The 16775-nt window shown below is 39.7% G+C and overlaps 1 protein-coding gene across 2 annotated transcripts; it reads right to left on the bottom strand.

Annotated features, from left to right (window-relative positions):
* Nucleotides 1-12961: 12961 nt before the first annotated feature.
* On the bottom strand, nt 12962-16304 carry LOC131236020 (uncharacterized). Of its 2 annotated transcripts, none has more exons than XM_058233109.1 (4): nt 15838-16304; nt 15714-15760; nt 14196-14265; nt 12962-13156 (listed from the first exon to the last, which is right to left on the bottom strand). In XM_058233109.1, exons 1-4 carry the CDS (start codon nt 16006-16008, stop codon nt 13004-13006), a joined length of 441 nt encoding a protein of 146 aa, XP_058089092.1. In that variant the 5' UTR covers nt 16009-16304; the 3' UTR covers nt 12962-13003. The 2 variants fall into 2 exon arrangements, with proteins under 2 accessions (XP_058089092.1, XP_058089093.1); XM_058233110.1 differs by lacking the exon at nt 12962-13156 and adding an exon at nt 13829-14067.
* Nucleotides 16305-16775: the final 471 nt, after the last annotated feature.

Below are 16775 nucleotides of genomic sequence, written 5' to 3'. Positions count from 1 at the left end.
GTAAACGTCAGATACGGGTCGAGGATTACCGAAATTCGACCGGAAGGACCGCGGAAACCAACAGAATAGTACGGACTAGGACACGGGTCTTACACCCAGGGCAGAAGGCGGTCAAGGAATTCGCTTGCTTCAAGAAGTAATGAAGGCCTTAAGAATGAAGCTAACGTGGGCTGTCTGGTTTGGCACTTCCGCTAGCCCCTGGGTCAAGCTGATGAGGGCCAAGTATCAGAGGGACTTGCGAGAAATTAGCGCTAGAGCAGTGTGGGGTTCACCTAGTTCTCCAATGTGGAAAGCTGTCCGGGATTGCTTCTCCTTCGTTGATAGTATTGTGCAATGTCGCATTGGTCAAGGTACCTGTAATCTTTGGACGGAAAATTGGTCCAATTTAGACCCGCTCCAATGCTGAATGACATGTCCAATTCCAGAGGGGCTGATCAACCTACAGGTAAGGGATTTCTTAGGCCCAAATAGGCCTCTACCACCCTCGGCCGCTCTCCCTCTACTCCTTCAGGATGTCACGGAGCATATTTTCCAAGCTGGTTTTTTTACATCTGAATCTCCGCACTCGTATATTTGGCCATTAGAGCCGTCGAGCACATTTTCTGTTAGATCGGCTTGGCATGCGCTTCGTGCGGCGGGGTGAGGAAGAGCTGGTCTAGGTGGGTCTGGCACTCGATGATGCCCCTAAAATTTTCGTGTTTCATGTGGAGAACGCTTCTTGAAGCCATTCCAGTCGATTCCAGAGTGCAGGCGAGAGGGGTCTCCATGGTCTCTAAGTGCGTCTGCTGCCCCTCGACGGGCCTGCTGTCGAATGCGATGGAGACAATTCCTCATCTCTTCCTCCATAGCAGTCTGTCTGAATCGGTTTGGAATCACTTTGGGGCTATTCTCGGTGTGGCGATTAGGTCCAACCAAGATGTGGAAACAAGATTGAATGCCTGGTGGAGTGCATCCTCGACTTCGGGTAGGCGGTCAACCATTCAGGGGCTGATCCCTTTATTTATCCTCTGGGAAGTCTGGAAAGTAAGGAATAAGGCTAGATTTGAGAATAGAGAGGCTCGCCCTATAGATGTTATTTACAAGGTGGTTTGTGGGATTAAATCTCTGGCTCTCACCTACCCTGCGAGGCCCAATAAGTCATCAGCTGATGCCAAGGTGTTGGAGATCTTGGGTTTCCCTTTGATGCCACTTCCTAGACAGGCTCCGTAGCTGGTCAAATGGATCCCCCTGATGAAGGACTGGTTCAAGCTAAATGTAGATGGGTCTAGTGGAGGGAACCCGGGAAACGCAGGGGGCGGCGGGATCTGTAGAGGGCCGGATGGCAACGTCATTTTCGCCTACGCCATTGGATATGGCCTTGGTACCAACAACATTGCTGAGCTAAGAGCCATCTGGGATGGGCTTCACCTTTGCCTGCAGAAGGGCTTGCGGAAGGTGTAGCTTGAATTAGATTCAAAACTCATTGTCGATCTGGTGAATGGTCATAGCTAAGCGAGCGTGACTTGGATATACGGGTTGGATCGCATCCAATCACTGCGTAGGAGGGCCTACTTTCCTCTCAACCACATTTTTAGAGAAGCAAATGTGTCGCGGATGGCTTGGCCAAGTGGACCACTGCGTCTCAGGTCCACTCTGTTTGGTCAGCAGACTCTATCCTCCCTCGGTCTGTTCGGGGCGGAGTGCTACTGGATAAAGCAGGGCTTGGAGCTCTCAAGTAGTCCCATCCAAACTGACAACTGATGGGATTCTTTTGTGGTTTTATACGATAGGCGGGCCCGTTTATTGTTGGAGCTTGTCTGAATGTCCGTGCGTATATATGTCTTTTCTTTTTTCCTATCACAAGATAGGTGAGGTTGCCTTTCCTTTTGTTGGGCTTGCCCGAATGACTGTACATCTTGATGATTAATGGAAAAAAGAGTTCTCTTGGGGAAAAAAAAAAACACATGCATCAATTTGGGCCTCATGAGTTGGGCCTTGCCCATGGCCAAAAAGCTTCTGTCCACATCACTTCTCTCAGCATTAAATATGATGTAACTTTTTATTCACTAAAAAACAGTGCAACTAGTGAAACAAGCACAAGTGCATTTTGTTCAAAAAAAAATTCAAAGCGTGTCAGAAGACCACCCTTGAAATATTTGGAAGGTGGAACCTCTTTGGAGAATTTGACCAACAAAGCCAGGACAGTCAAAATTCCAATTTTATATGTTGTTGGGTCTTGGGTCTTGTGTCATGTTTGGCTATTCAAACTGTTGATGTGACGAAATAGGCAAGGAAAGGCAGCTATCTTTAAAATCTTAAAAAATGGATGATAATAAATCATTGATAAGTGGCCAACCTAACAACTAAAGAAAAAGGGTTGTCATTGTTGGCGAAAAGAGGAACACCATACACTTTGCAAGGAACTATGAAGTGAAATTAGTCCTTTCAAAAAACAATGCTGCTACAGAGGATTCATAGGAGGAAGCAAGTGACTCAGAGAAGGACGACTCATTGGACGTTGCTAAAGAGAATAGAAATGGCGCTATTAGATTATGTTGACCAGATCTCATAAGAGCAATAGAATGGTGCTAGTATGTTGACCTCTTGTGTCATCATGAATGATAGGAAATGTCCTTTTCAAGCAAATATGGCATTAGATCTTTGCACAAATAGCACGAGTGCTAAGATAGATTGGTCAATGATTTGGGGTGTTCAAAATACATAACTGACAACAAACGAGTGTTTATACAGATTTGACCGTATGAGGGAAACCATGCAATGGTGAGTGCACATAACAAAAAAACATGCTGTAAAGGATGTGGGAGATGAAGAAATTACTGTAAGGTTGAGTAAAGGGTAAGTCCTTTTGGAAGAGTCAAAGAACTTATTGTCAATTCCTCAAATAAACGCAACAAGATGATACATCTTCTACAATATCTTGATTATTTTCTTGCCAGTTTCCCACTCCTTGATGCTGAGGGCGATTCGGTGAGGCACTGCATCATTAGCTAGAGATGGCTAGAAGTTCTGTGGTGGATTGCTTTTGCTGTAGCTGATCTTGTTTGGGGTGCTAAAGGTCAGGTGAGTTGTGCTGGATCCCAGATGATTCTGTGGTTAGTTTTTTGAATGAGCTGTGGGTGTTTCACCCAATTCAGCTCAGCCTCAATCAGGTAGTGCAGGTTCTCAGCTAAGGTGATCGACTTTGGATGAATTTGATGAAGTGTTATTATTATTATTATTATTATTATTATTATTATTATTATTATTATTATTTTGTGTGTGTGGCTGTGCTGTTAGTTTGTTGGAATTAGATGGTAGTAAGTGGGATGGAATTGCTTTTTCGCAGTAAATGTACCTATCATTGGATTGTCTCGTAATATCATGGGAGTGAGCTATTCACTTTGGTGTTTGGATCATGTAGGATGTAGGGCTTAAATACATGTTTTGATTCATGTAGTGTTTGATTGTACATGGAAAAACAACTACTGATCTCGAAAATCGTGTTTGAAAACTACAATGAGACATAAAGTGGGGGCCACCTTGATGTTTGTGAGTAATCCACCCCATCCATCCATTTTGTGAGATCATTTTAGGACATGCTACCAAAATTCAAGCAGATCCAAAACTCAAGTAGGCCATACGAGAGGAAAGAGTGAGGAAAGAATTTCCTACTGTTGAAACCTTCCTGAGCTCCACCTTGATGTTTATATGTGATCACAACTGTTTATAAGTTCATTTCTACCGGGATGAATAGACACCATAGAAAACTTTATCGTGATACAAAACTTTTGTGGCCATACGAATGTTTCAATGGTTGTCGCTCAATCCCCATTGTTTTCTCTTGCATGGCCCACTTGAGTTTTAAATCTACCTCATTTTTGGTTGCTTACCCTAAAATGATCTTGTAAAACAGATGGGGTGGATTCCTCACAAATATCAAGGTGGGCCCCACCTCCCTTCTAAGAACTTCCTATCTCATGCTTTTAGGAGAAAATCTTTTGGATTTCGCAAATTCTATGAATTTCACAAATCTTGGTTGAATTGCGAAAAGCCTTCCCTAACCCTCCCTACTCTATGCACAAGATCCAATGTTGGAAACATATAATGAACCAAACAGTGATGATTTTTCAAACGAAGAGATTTAAAGTTCCATCTCACTCAATACCATCTAATTCCATGCGCTAAACACCCTAGGGGTTGAGCGGGCCCACTTTTTTACTATTTTAAAAAAAAAAAAACAAAAAAAAAAAAAAACCATGTAAATTTCATTAAAATGAAATTGAACACTTTACATCATAAGATTTTTCAGGCAAGCCCAATGACAAAATGGAGTGGGCCCGCCTACCGTAAGATGGAAAGAACTAAAAAGGGCGTTGTAATTAGGCTGCCCTTAGGTTACCTAGGCCCACTCTATCCAGGAACATCACAATGTGAGTGGGGAGATCTCCTAAAGATTGGAAGCGTCTGTCTAGTTGACCCTCGCTCCCCAAATAGGCCAGGGCGTCTGCAACTAAGTTGGCCTCCCTATGAGTGTGCGTGATTCGGACGTCCATATTTCTCATGATAGCACATATCCTCGCCTTCCAGTACCATATGGGCCACGAGAACAAAGCATGGTTTATGATGGTAGCGACCACAACTTTCGAGTCACTCGCCACCTCCACCTTAGTGAATCCCCGCCTCACGCACTCCTTTAGGCCATCCAACATAGCTTTAATCTTTGCCCTCATATTGGACCCAAACCTATAAGCAGTAAGAAAATGCAAAGAGGAAGTCACCGGAAGAATTCCTTCCAATTCCACTGCCTCTTGATGGACACGGATTGCCTAACGCTGACCCATCGACGTTGATTTTGATCAAATTGTGAAGGAGCTTAATCGACTTGAGCACCTGGCACCTGGCCAAGGTGGGCACATGATTAACAATTCCCAAGGCATTAAGGGTGATTGTTGTGGATAGATGAGGAGAGTTGGGCAATTGGAGGGAAGGGGCAATCAGGGTGATCCAATGGAGGATGTTTAATATGATTCTGGCGCTTCTGGTCACGGAGCTGTCAAACTAGGCAACGTTCCTCACCTTCCAAAGTTCCCAGAATATGAATACAGGGAGAAGGCCCCTCATGAGGAACATAGATCTCGACAAAGAAGGGGTGGCCCACCATGGTGTGGCCCTTCCAACAGCTGAAGAGGGGGAATGCCCCTGGATGTTGAAGTGGCTACCAAAAATGCTCCCAAACCCGAGAAATCGTGGCTCCCAAGGCGAAGATGCAGTCGATGGTTTCAATCGAATGTAACATCTCAAATTTTCGTGGCCCGAATATATACTCGTGCCTAAGAATTCTGAGTGTTAATAATGTAAAAATTAGATGCTTCAAAATCGCCCCTTTTTTTTTCATTTATATCACATCTAATTACATTCCCGAAGGTAAACATTCATGAGAGTAAAATCAACTGTATTTATTATTAGAGTAAAAAGCATCAGACTAATCTTCAAACGCCTTCTCCATGGGAGCTTGTTACATCATATTAAAGTAAATAGTGGAAAACATATAAACAAATAAATTTCAGTGCCATTCTTCTTCTTATTAAAACATATCTTCCACAGAATGATTATCGTCCATATTGTTAACCTGTAATTCACTTACAACATTTGTATGGTTGGAAAAGGTCAATGCCCTACTCATAGTGATGGTTATCCCTTAAGATTAACAATAGTTCAAGAGATTCATAAGAATAATGCGAGGGTTCTGATACGTCTCGTACTCTACCACTACGAGTGGTATCAGTATGCGCAACCAATTTATATTATATATATATATGCATGCCTATCAAAGTGTGCGCGGTCCATCATACGTAGTGATAATCACGATATGAAATATAATTCATAAAAAACCCCGCTCGTCCTGCATCCCATATTACGCAGATTTATCGGCATGTCCAACGGTACCGTGGATTTACGTGAATACCTCAAGACAACACAACATACAGATTAAATGAATTACGTGACACGATTTGTTCATTGAGTGACTGTTTACAATATCTAATCCTAAAAGTGATGTAACACATATTAAGAATTACCTACATCGATTTGTGCACTATTTCCCAAAATCCATGGAATTACACATCAACCAAGAGGGTCACTACCCAGAGTGCATTACGTCTACGATAAAATATATGACCCACTATATATGAGGCATATAACACATCACTTGTATCAATAGAGAAATAAATCAAACTATGAGAGTTTTGGAATTCCAAAATACATACCCAAGGCAAAAAGGGAGGTAGCATAAGGAGAGAAGTAAAAGACCAACTCAATATAAAGTGGAAGCATGCATCGCTCTCAAAATCGATAAAGGGCAAGGCTTGTATCTATCACCCCATATAAATTCATAAAAATCATGCATAATTAAAATCATACCTTAATCATAATTTTTAAAAGGATAAATAATTGATAATGGTAAATCAATCAATTGCATGGAAAATCACAGTTATATGAAAGTATGCAAGAACAAGATAAATCATATCGACTCAAATTAGCATAAGCTTAAAAGAATCCATCACTTTAGCCTTAGATGTAAACCTTAGGTAGATATCAGTGTAGGAAAGCTTCTACATTAATCACGACATTACTTGAGCAAGAGGGAGACACCATACATGTGGATAAGGAAGATGATGATGGCGTCTAGGCTTCCTCTCTCTCTCTTTCTCTCTCTATCTCTTTCTCTTTCTCTTTTTCTTTCTCTCTCTTCCTTGGGCGTTGGGAGATTGGGTGTGAGAGTGGAGAGGGAAACGCACACTCCTTTTATAAAATGAGTGGGCGTGTGAGAGGTGTGTGTTTCATATCCCACTTGGATTGAGTTTCTCTAATTTTTTATTTTTTGACTATCTTTCTTTAAATCCAATTCATCCATTATGTCAAGGTCGTCGAATAGAGTCAGATTATATGATTTTCTTGGTAATCCTATCTTGAAAATTTTCTGAACGGGTGCTAAAATGAACTTAATCTCAATTAACGGTCTACACTTAATCATCAGGGCCCAATTTTGGGAGAAATATGTAGTCATGATAGGAAAACAATTGGACAAATTTTTATGGTTGATGGATGGTGGAAAATGCCTAAATCTAAAATTTCATCTGTTATGCCAAAAAGAAAGAATTAGCTTTAAGGCGGTTAACATTCAACAGTATATGATCATAGATCGGGGCTTAAATTTTGTATGATATTGTAGTCATATGAGGCCAAAGTATAGTCCAAATTTAAGTTATGATGGATGGTATAAAGTGAGTCAGTTGCAAGCTCTAGATTTTGGAAGAGTTGGTAAGACTAAAACGGATAACTTCGCTGCTAAGTAAAAGTCTACCAAGTTGGGGTTCTCATATTTTACACTTGATATATATGATGAAAAATTCAAGTTGTTCATACAAAGAGAAATATCCTACTACGACTACCCATGACCTCTCTTCACTCGACGGATACCAAAATCAATGGTTAAGGGGCTAATTTGTCAATTGGGTCACTTTTACAATGATCTAAAGGTTAAAATTTAACGTGTATGATTAATTTATGATAAATAGGTATGGTATAAAATTTCACATGACACGGATCATGAGAACTATATGATTTAGAATTTAGGGGTATAGGTTAATAGCATTAGGTATTTATGATGTTGTCATCTTTTATTTCTCCAACTTCCACCATCCATAATGTCGATCTACACCATCCAAATATATTGAAATTTGACAAACATTCTTTATTTTTCATTCTCTTTCCATCGCCCCATTTTGGGCCTTCATCACTTACAGATGACCAAGATACATTTTTAAAGTGCTATACTGCCCCAATGTCTAAATCAAAACTTTCATATATCTAATGAAGAAGTCAGCTGGTAGTTGTGGCATATTCCTAACGATCTTCGAACTGAGCAGTTTAATTTAATATTTAGGCGGCCCATTTGGCAGATCCAAATATGATAGACGGTCAGATGACATGTTAAAAATAGGAAAACTTAATGGTTAATACTCTGATCATGTATGTACGTGATTGTACAATCGGTTTTGTGAACGGATGAACACAAGTGTGTTTTTGGAGTAATCAAGAGGTAAAACATGTATACTGTTAGATTCAAGTGACTTGTTCACATGTGTAAGTTTCTTATGTAGTAGTTTTGATGGTGGGTTAAGCATATTCATTGGTGATGGATAAGATGAACAGATTAGAATCTCAACTTGATATGTGTATGAGCAAATGTAGTGATCAAGTACCTAGTTTACTACAATTGGGTGGTTTAAAATCAAAGTGGACTGTCAGATGTCTCTGTCTAGCAGTGCATATTTGATTGAGTGGTCAGTTATGATGAATAGACGATGATACTTAGATATATGATGGTCCTGTCTTAAAATCAATGGTCAGATGGCTTGATCCATAGATGCAGATCATTCTCAACGATTATATTCATGTTAGAGAATAGGCATAAGGCTAGGATAGTTAAATAGGTATTGTACACATGTATATACTAAGTTAGATTTCATGGTAACACTCGAGAACTTTCAATACTCGGGAATTGAAAAGTTCGGGGTGTTACAATCTACCTCCCTTAAAGAAAATTTCGTCTCCGAAATTTTATTTCTTATATTATTTTCACTGATTTATTATGCTTAAGTTTTCAATGTATTCCTCGTAAGATAGATATATATGTCTAGGTAAGCATATAATTAGCTACATGAAATCAGGACGATATAATCTACCACACTTGAATAAAAATCTTGACTCCAAAATTTATATGCATATATTTGTTTTATCTATTTAAGTATTAAATTTTATAGCAATTCACATATTATTTTCCTCCACATCCAGAGTAATTTTTTTTTTTTGTTCTTAATGTTTCAGAGCAACACAAAAAAATGGTTATAGTTTGCCTAATCCTGATATACTGAACTCTTAAATGGTCCGAGAGGTGAGTTCTTTTGTATAATCCATTTTGGGTGAGTCTCGAACTTCTGCTTGATTAGGGCATTGAGTTTATTGGTAAGTACCTAAGATTTGGTATTTAGATCAAACTACTTCACTACACCAAAATCCCTCTTCAGGAACGGTTTTAAACCGTGGTTAAATAGGGCGTCGCAAAAAATTAGGGACAATTGAAAACCGTCGCAAATTTTCAAATTCCAACCCATTTCTAAATCCTCAATTTTTGGGAACAATATTTTTTCTTATTTAGGAACGGTTTAAAACCAAAAAACTGTCGCAAATTTTCAATTTCGACACACTTCTAAACCCCAATGAGGCTGGTTCCCCTTGAAGTGAACCATTCTCTTTTCTTTTTTATTTTATTAATAAAAAAAAAGAGATGGTCTCCAAATTTAGACCATTCTTATGTACCACTACATAATAAGCAAAATAATACTGGCAAAGAGCACCTGACAAAGAATTCTTATCTATGTGTCCATCTATCTTAAGAAGATTCACACAACATAGGCATAAAATGATTTCACCTATTTCCCATGGTGAGTGTAAATAAAATGTAAATCAATGGCAATTTAAGATTTACTACAAAAGGAAATATGATGCTGGACATGGAAAATTAAATATGATATGCAAGATTTCAGGCTTAGATCCTACCAATTCAGAAACAATCACACAAATTCCACATCCCACATGAAAATCCAAACATTCAATTAAAAAGGGGAATCTATGCGGGTCTAAGCCAACACAGGCTAGGACTGGACCAATAAAAATTATAAACCAAACGATGTCAAAGGGAAATAAAATTAACTACTCAGGCATAAAAATCAGTCCCTAATCCAAGGGATTCCCTAATTTCAATTCAAGGAACCCTGAACCAAAAGATGATCCCGCGTGTGGACAGCAACAATTGCCCAGACGGATGTGCGTGTGATCCCAGCTGCACGTGTGTGGGGCCCACTATTCAAAAAAAAGCCACCTTGGCCCTGGTCGGCCAGGGATGGACTCCAAAACCTCCAAATCTCAGCTCGATCCGATGTACGGTTTGTGCGTGGTGCTCCGCCGAAGTTTCAGCTCGCCTGCGGGCCGAAATCTGGAAACCTGCTGTAATGAAGAAATCTGATGCAACAAAAGGACAAATTTGAAGTACGGATGGTGGGGGAAGATGGAAAAAAAGATGATGGAAGATGGGGGTGAATTGGGATCGATGTGGCTTCGCACCACGGTAGTTAGCCCTTCGAAAAGGGAGGGTTTCGCACCCACTTTTGAATTCTTCCACAACTCACGAAGAGAGCAGAAAAATAAGACAAGAATTTTTTATGAACTTCAATGAATGAAAAGAACTACAAGGGGTGCCTATTTATAGGGAGAACCTTATACTCAAAAACTTGCACCATGTGCAACACCTATTACTTAGCGATGAAGTAAACTAAAATAAAACTAAACAAGGAAATCTAAAGCGTTCACGATGTTCTAAATAATAACAATAAGCAAAACCTAAAATATAAAACCAATCCGACGAGTGGACCATGATCATGAGATCCCATTGTGGGCTTTTCTTGACTATCAGGCCATTTTTCTGAACCAAAACTTGACTTCTAGCTAGGAGGCCCTCCCTGAACGTCGTCATTGAGGCAGATCGATGGTGGGGTCCTCCATCTACGTACGTGCGTGCGTAGGGGTGGCGGCGTGAGTGCGCGTGTGCGCGTGATGTCCCCATCAATTATTTGATGCAGGACAATTAACCACTTGCTCTAAAAGCTCGAACTGTTAAATTATGGCAAATTAATCCCTTTATCTCATAGCCCAAGCCCCACATCTCATGGGTTAGGACCTCGGCCGAACCCCCTTCGTGGGCCCCAAATTACATGGGCCGCCCACCTCGAGTGTGTCCCCACATCCCACGGGCTACCCCAATCGAGCCCGGTATGAAATGCGCATTAATCACCCCTGGTAAGGAGTCTCGAACACGAGACCTCCCCCGTGGGCCCCAAATCGCATGGGTCACCCACCTCGAGTGCGCCCCTGCATCCAACAGGCGACCCCACTCAAGCCCAGTGTGAAAATGCCCCTGCATTAATCACCCCCGGTGAGGAGTCTCGAACACGAGACCTCCTGCTCTGATACCAATTTGATGCAGGACAATTAACCACTTGCTCTAAAAGCTCGAACTGTTAAATTATGGCAAATTAATCCTTTTATCTCATAGCCCAAGCCCCACATCTCATGGGTTAGGACCTTGGCCGAACCCCCTTCGTGGGCCCCAAATTACATGGGCCGCCACCTCGAGTGTGTCCCCACATCCCACGGGCTACCCCAATCGAGCCCGGTGTGAAATGCGAATTAATCACCCCTGGTAAGGAGTCTCGAACACGAGACCTCCCCCGTAGGCCCCAAATCGCATGGGTCACCCACCTCGAGTGTGCCCCTGCATCCAACAGGCGACCCCACTCAAGCCCAGTGTGAAAATGCCCCTGCATTAAAATAGAAGTATGAATCTAAACATCAACTTACCACTCTTTTTATCTTCTAGATCTTTAAGGAAAGTCTTTTAGCCACAATCCTATTTAAGAACCTCTGTCCTCCAATGTATTTCACCCCAAATCCTAGATCCTCTCTAAGTAGATAATAATGTAACTCCTGGGGATCTCCACAAAATCCTAAATCTTGAGATGAAAACACTTGATAAAATCACTATGTACACTTATGTGGAGCCCATTTTGGACAACAATTCAAGCAATGTATCTAATTCCACTAGGATTATCTTTCTCCCTCTCTAAGTACTCCCTGTGTATAAGATCTTTGACCGTCTCTTAACCAACTTAACGTCCGGCTGCAAAATCAAACCATCAACGTTCAGAGTTTGTCTATTGCCTAATAAGAAATGCATTTCGAATACTAAGGCTCATTTGGATGTCCAACGGAAATGGATTGAAAAGTTCAGTTCAATAAAGAGTAAATGAATAAAGATGACCCGTTTGGGTGAACTGAAAACTGTATAAAGCATTTTGGAAAACAAACCTTTTGGCTCATTACATCATCTGCACATTAGACCCAAGGACAGACCACCTTCAGTTACATGCTGCATTAGATGAAAACACCTAATAAAATTAAAACAAAGATAATTGACAAATGAGTAGACTAAATAAGGGTCCAAAAAACCACAATTTGAAAATTTTGGATAGTATGTGTTTGATAAAGAATTTCATTAACTTCTAAAAGAGCATATATATGTGTATCAGTAATAAATAAAACTTATTGGTAACTTGAAAACTCTAGAGACTAGTATTTAACGGATCTCTTCCCAAAATTGATGTTTCTATTGTCAGGGGTCCAAACCTACAGTTTGGATAATTGAAAGATGACCCGGATTCAAAGGCTGAAGTCTAGACATATCATATTGCGGTAAATCAAAGGTGAGCCTTATTAGAGTCTCACTCACATTGTTGGTTCCAAGTTACATTCATGCTCTTAATCATCTAGTTGCATGCCAAAAGTCTTAATCATGGAATGTTGAATGCTTGCCTGAAACAAAAACAAAAACAAAAACAAAATTTGTTATGTGTAGGTTTTTGCAGTGGCTAAACAGTGTAGTTTTAAGAAATCTCATACATTTTATGGATCAAATCATATTTTAAAAAAGTTGGAATATGATATAAACTTGGTATTTCAGTCCCCTAATTCGACTGATCGTCCTGTTTTATTTAAATCAGCATTTGGATTTCCATACTGAATGTTGGATAAATTGGGTCAACTAGATGAAATTCCAAATTGACTGGTAGGTTCCTGAGCCTTGAACTTAAATTACAAAGAAAGACTGATTTTGGCCATAATCAAAATGGAAACCATCCAAGGATTCAAGAACAAATTGTGATTTCATTTAGGCATGGGGAAAAGTAATATCTTGGGCTTTGGGGCTCGATTCTTAAATAGGACCTAAAATGTCAAAAAGGAAGAAGAATCAAATGGATTAGACAACAATATTTACTCAACAATTAAGAAATAAAGAATAGTAACTGGGAAACAAATAAACATGACTGTATCAATCTCCTCTACCTATCTACATGTATTTGCATTTGTATACCTCAATGTCAAAGTTCAGGTTCATTTTAAGGTTTGGTAGTGCATAGATCTCAGCAAGCAAACCAAGGATGCCCATAGTCCGGGGATTAGAAGGCTGATAAGCAAGATTACTTTGGCATGGCTTCAGAATCTGCAGAAAATATTGGCATATTAAAAACCCAGACCTGTGGAAACATCCCATGTTACTTCCCTATAAATTAAAGAAAAATATCCATTAAAACCAGATTACATAAGAAATAAGAAAAGATAAATGGAACAAATCAATAGAATATTAATAAATAGAATTAAGATGAATTAATATCTATTTCCTTCCAAGTCCTTTGTTTGAGTCTAAAGAATCTTCTAGAATTCTCTGGATGGTCCTTCACCATTTGAATGAGACTCCTCAAATCTCATCCTGCAAGCAAATGCCGCAGCATCTAAAGAGGAAGTCACTGTGTAGGCAGCAAAGCTAAAATCTCCATTTTAGATGTTGGGTGTGAGGCTGACTCTGACACAGAACAGTTCATGAGAGGAGTCAACGGTAACGCATTGCAAAGGAAATTCAGCGTGTAGTTCAATTCAAAGTTCAAATTGCTTTTGGAAACTACAACAGAGATTATCTCAATTTGAAAACCAAATGAAAAGGACAAACAATTGATGTAATGTCTTCTTTGTATGACATTCCCATTGCCTTCGAGTGAATCCCACAACATCTGTTTCATCAATGAAAATGATGCGAGGTCCCTAGGGACAATTATATATCAATGAAAATGATGCAACATTATGCAACAGAATGCCAGCATGAGGCCCTGTAGTAAATAAAAGAAAGTACCTGTGGGATTGACAGGCTTGCAATGGTGAGGCCTGAGATGACATTAAATTTCAGCAGCTTTAGACTGTAACGGTCTACATGCATTGAAGATAGAAGTATTGGAGTTTATGTATGCATTATCAATTAATAGAATTGATAGAAGAAAGATCAGATTGTAATATGTTTCTTCATTTGCTTACTATGCAGAAATGTCATTTTTGAATGCTATTGTAAGCTTCTAATCATGGCTGGTCAAATGAAAACAAAACAATTGTTCACTGACTAAAACTACAAGTTTAGAGGGAAAAAAGTTTAGGGGGAAAAAGGAAAAAAAAAAGGTCAAGGTATATACAGAGAATATAGAATCAGTACATACCACAAACCACACCAGCTCTTTCATTACAAGAGCTTTTGTAAGATCGCGCTTCCTCAAAGTTTCATGGACTCTGGCTTGGACCTACAGTAGAAACAAAAGAAATCAAAATACACTTTGTACATGCATAAGTGCAGCATGTTTGCATTCTTGAGAGTAAAAAATAACACACTATGCAGGAGTTCAACAGAATTGAAGAATCAAGAATCACTGAAAATATATCCCAATATTATCCCAATATATCACACTGGGCCATCAGCTGCTTGTCTGTTAACGAAAGGAAATCTCTAGTGGAGTTGTTACTGCTACTGCTATTAGCACTAGCACTAGCACATGTAGAGAAGGGCTTTACTCGGAAATCTCTGGTGGAGTTGTTACTGCTACTGTTACTGTTACTTCTCAAACTTCAAGTGTAGGCTGTCAAGAACATGAGATTTACAGTGGATAACGTCCAACCTATTAAGTGCTTGTGACACCCAATCCTTCCAATAGGTTGGCAGTTTGAGCAGTAAAAGAGAGCCAACAGCAATGTATGATTAGCAGTGGATAACACCCAACATTATGCATCAGAATTTTCTAAAACTTGCATGATTAGCAGCAGTTTACTTCTTATCAACCGTTTAAAACTGACCAATGTAAAAGAGAGCCAACACCACAACCATCTTCAGAAGATTGCCGACACAGAAATTCTCTATGTAACAGATCAGATCCCATGTTGACCCACACACTGTGCTGAACAACAGTCAAGACCAGAATAAGATTTTTGTCCAAGTGAGCATTCATGCTAAGCTTGCATGCGCCTCTGCAGGCGTGAGAGGACACCTAACCAGCACATCATGTGGGCCCTGCTCCATAGATGATTTGGACCACAAATCAGGCAGGCCACATGTATGTTGAATGTGGATTGTCGGCAATTTGGACCACAAATCAGGCAGGCCACATCTTTATGAACCATCCAGTCTCTGTGCACATGAAGCCCGACTGATGCATGATGAGTTGAGGATGGAACAGCGGTCGCCTGCAGAAGTGCAAGGGCTCAGCATATATTGGATTCAAAACAAGATAATATAGTCCTTGTTTTTGGAGTTGTGGGACAAACTGTTGGGTGGTTGAGGAACATGTTTGAGGATAAGTGCAGCTAAAATGAGAATCTTGTGTGGATGAGTGGCAAGACAGGGAAGGATAGAATTAATGGATGCATTTGAGGGAGCTTGGGAGATAGGAAACAAAACAAGGGATAAGTAGACTTAGTTTGGTCACATGCAAACAGACTATATTGTCTGGTTACACCTTTCAACAAACAATTATTTTCAAACTGAGCATGCTTAACTGAGAGACTGAATTTTTAAAACTAAAATGAGAAAGGACAAGATCTGATATGCTAACTGAACGGCTTCATATGGTCTGGGATCTCTGGATTCCTAATAGGGCTATCAATTATTACAGATTTGACATTATAGACCTGAACAAAATTGAAAGAAAAGAAAGAAAATACTAAGTTAATCTACTAAAAATGATAACCTTGGTTTGGAGGTAAGCATGTTCATGCCATGATCTTCAGAGATAACCTGCACATCAAATGTGGCATTATATTTCTTGAGATGTCTAATGCAACAGAATTCAAGAATAAAGAGTTGCATCTCACCTCTCCTATTGTAAGAATGGCTAGATCTTGCAAGTTTGCTCCTGTCTTCTCCAAAACCAGGAACTTTGATGGCACAAACCTACAGTTACAACTAACTTGGTAATATAGAATGAAGAAAAAATGCATCACGTGTGATCTAAATTCTATACAGTATGCCAAGATATATAACATGAACACCTCTACATTCTGAAATTTGCACACCTTTGAATTCTATGGCCATAGACCATTGCATGTCACATTCAACCAATTAATTATCTTGGACACTTCCAATAAAACCTCATTAAAGTACTTTGCCCATGTCACATTCAACCAATTAATAATTTGAACCATGGCCATGGACCATTGCATGTCAAGTTTATGAAACGTTGAGTATGACTAACATAAGGGTAAGATGGGAACCTGGAATCATGAGATTGAACAAGCAGTAAACAAAGCACAATGATAGAAAACCACATTGCCAATCTTGTACTCACTAACAGATTGAACTTTCCAATCATGAGCTCCAAATTACACCCACTAAGAAAGCATATCAAATGGATACAACAAATAAGCAAACACAACACAAACATAAACAAAGCACAATGATAGAAAACCCCTTTCTACAATAATGACATACTACAGCCTATTAATGACCACTCCACAAATCTTTCCCTTTCTAACAAAGAAAACCAACAGATACATAAGTAGCAAGAGGGGTTTAAAATCCCACTACCAAAATGAAATAAAATATCAGAAAATATGGTGGAACCTACTTGATAATAGCAAGAGTTCATTTGGATGAACCTACTTGATAATAGCAAGGGTTCATTTGGATGAACCTACTTGTTCCTTCAGACGGTGCTGGAACCTTGCCAGGCGAGCCTGGAGGCTCACCAAACCTGCAGCCTTGCGCGAGAGCACAAAGCTCAGCTGGGTCACATAATTATCAATCAGGCTGG

The sequence above is a fragment of the Magnolia sinica genome, unplaced genomic scaffold (genome assembly GCF_029962835.1).
Source record: "Magnolia sinica isolate HGM2019 unplaced genomic scaffold, MsV1 ctg119, whole genome shotgun sequence".
Classification (NCBI taxonomy): domain Eukaryota; kingdom Viridiplantae; phylum Streptophyta; class Magnoliopsida; order Magnoliales; family Magnoliaceae; genus Magnolia; species Magnolia sinica.
This window is presented reverse-complemented; position numbering and strand designations above follow the sequence as displayed.

What these genes read in the sequence shown, in the direction of transcription:
- LOC131236020 (XM_058233109.1), bottom strand. Translation starts at nt 16,008, where the DNA reads ATGTTATATATCTTGGCATACTGTATAGAATTTAGATCACACGTGATG. An exon ending in CCATTCTTACAATAGGAGAG is followed by an intron (nt 15,761 to 15,837) that starts GTGAGATGCAAC and finishes TTTGATGTGCAG; the next exon opens with GTTATCTCTGAAGATCATGG. An exon ending in ATGCTTACCTCCAAACCAAG is followed by an intron (nt 14,266 to 15,713) that starts GTTATCATTTTT and finishes GGTCCAAGCCAG; the next exon opens with AGTCCATGAAACTTTGAGGA.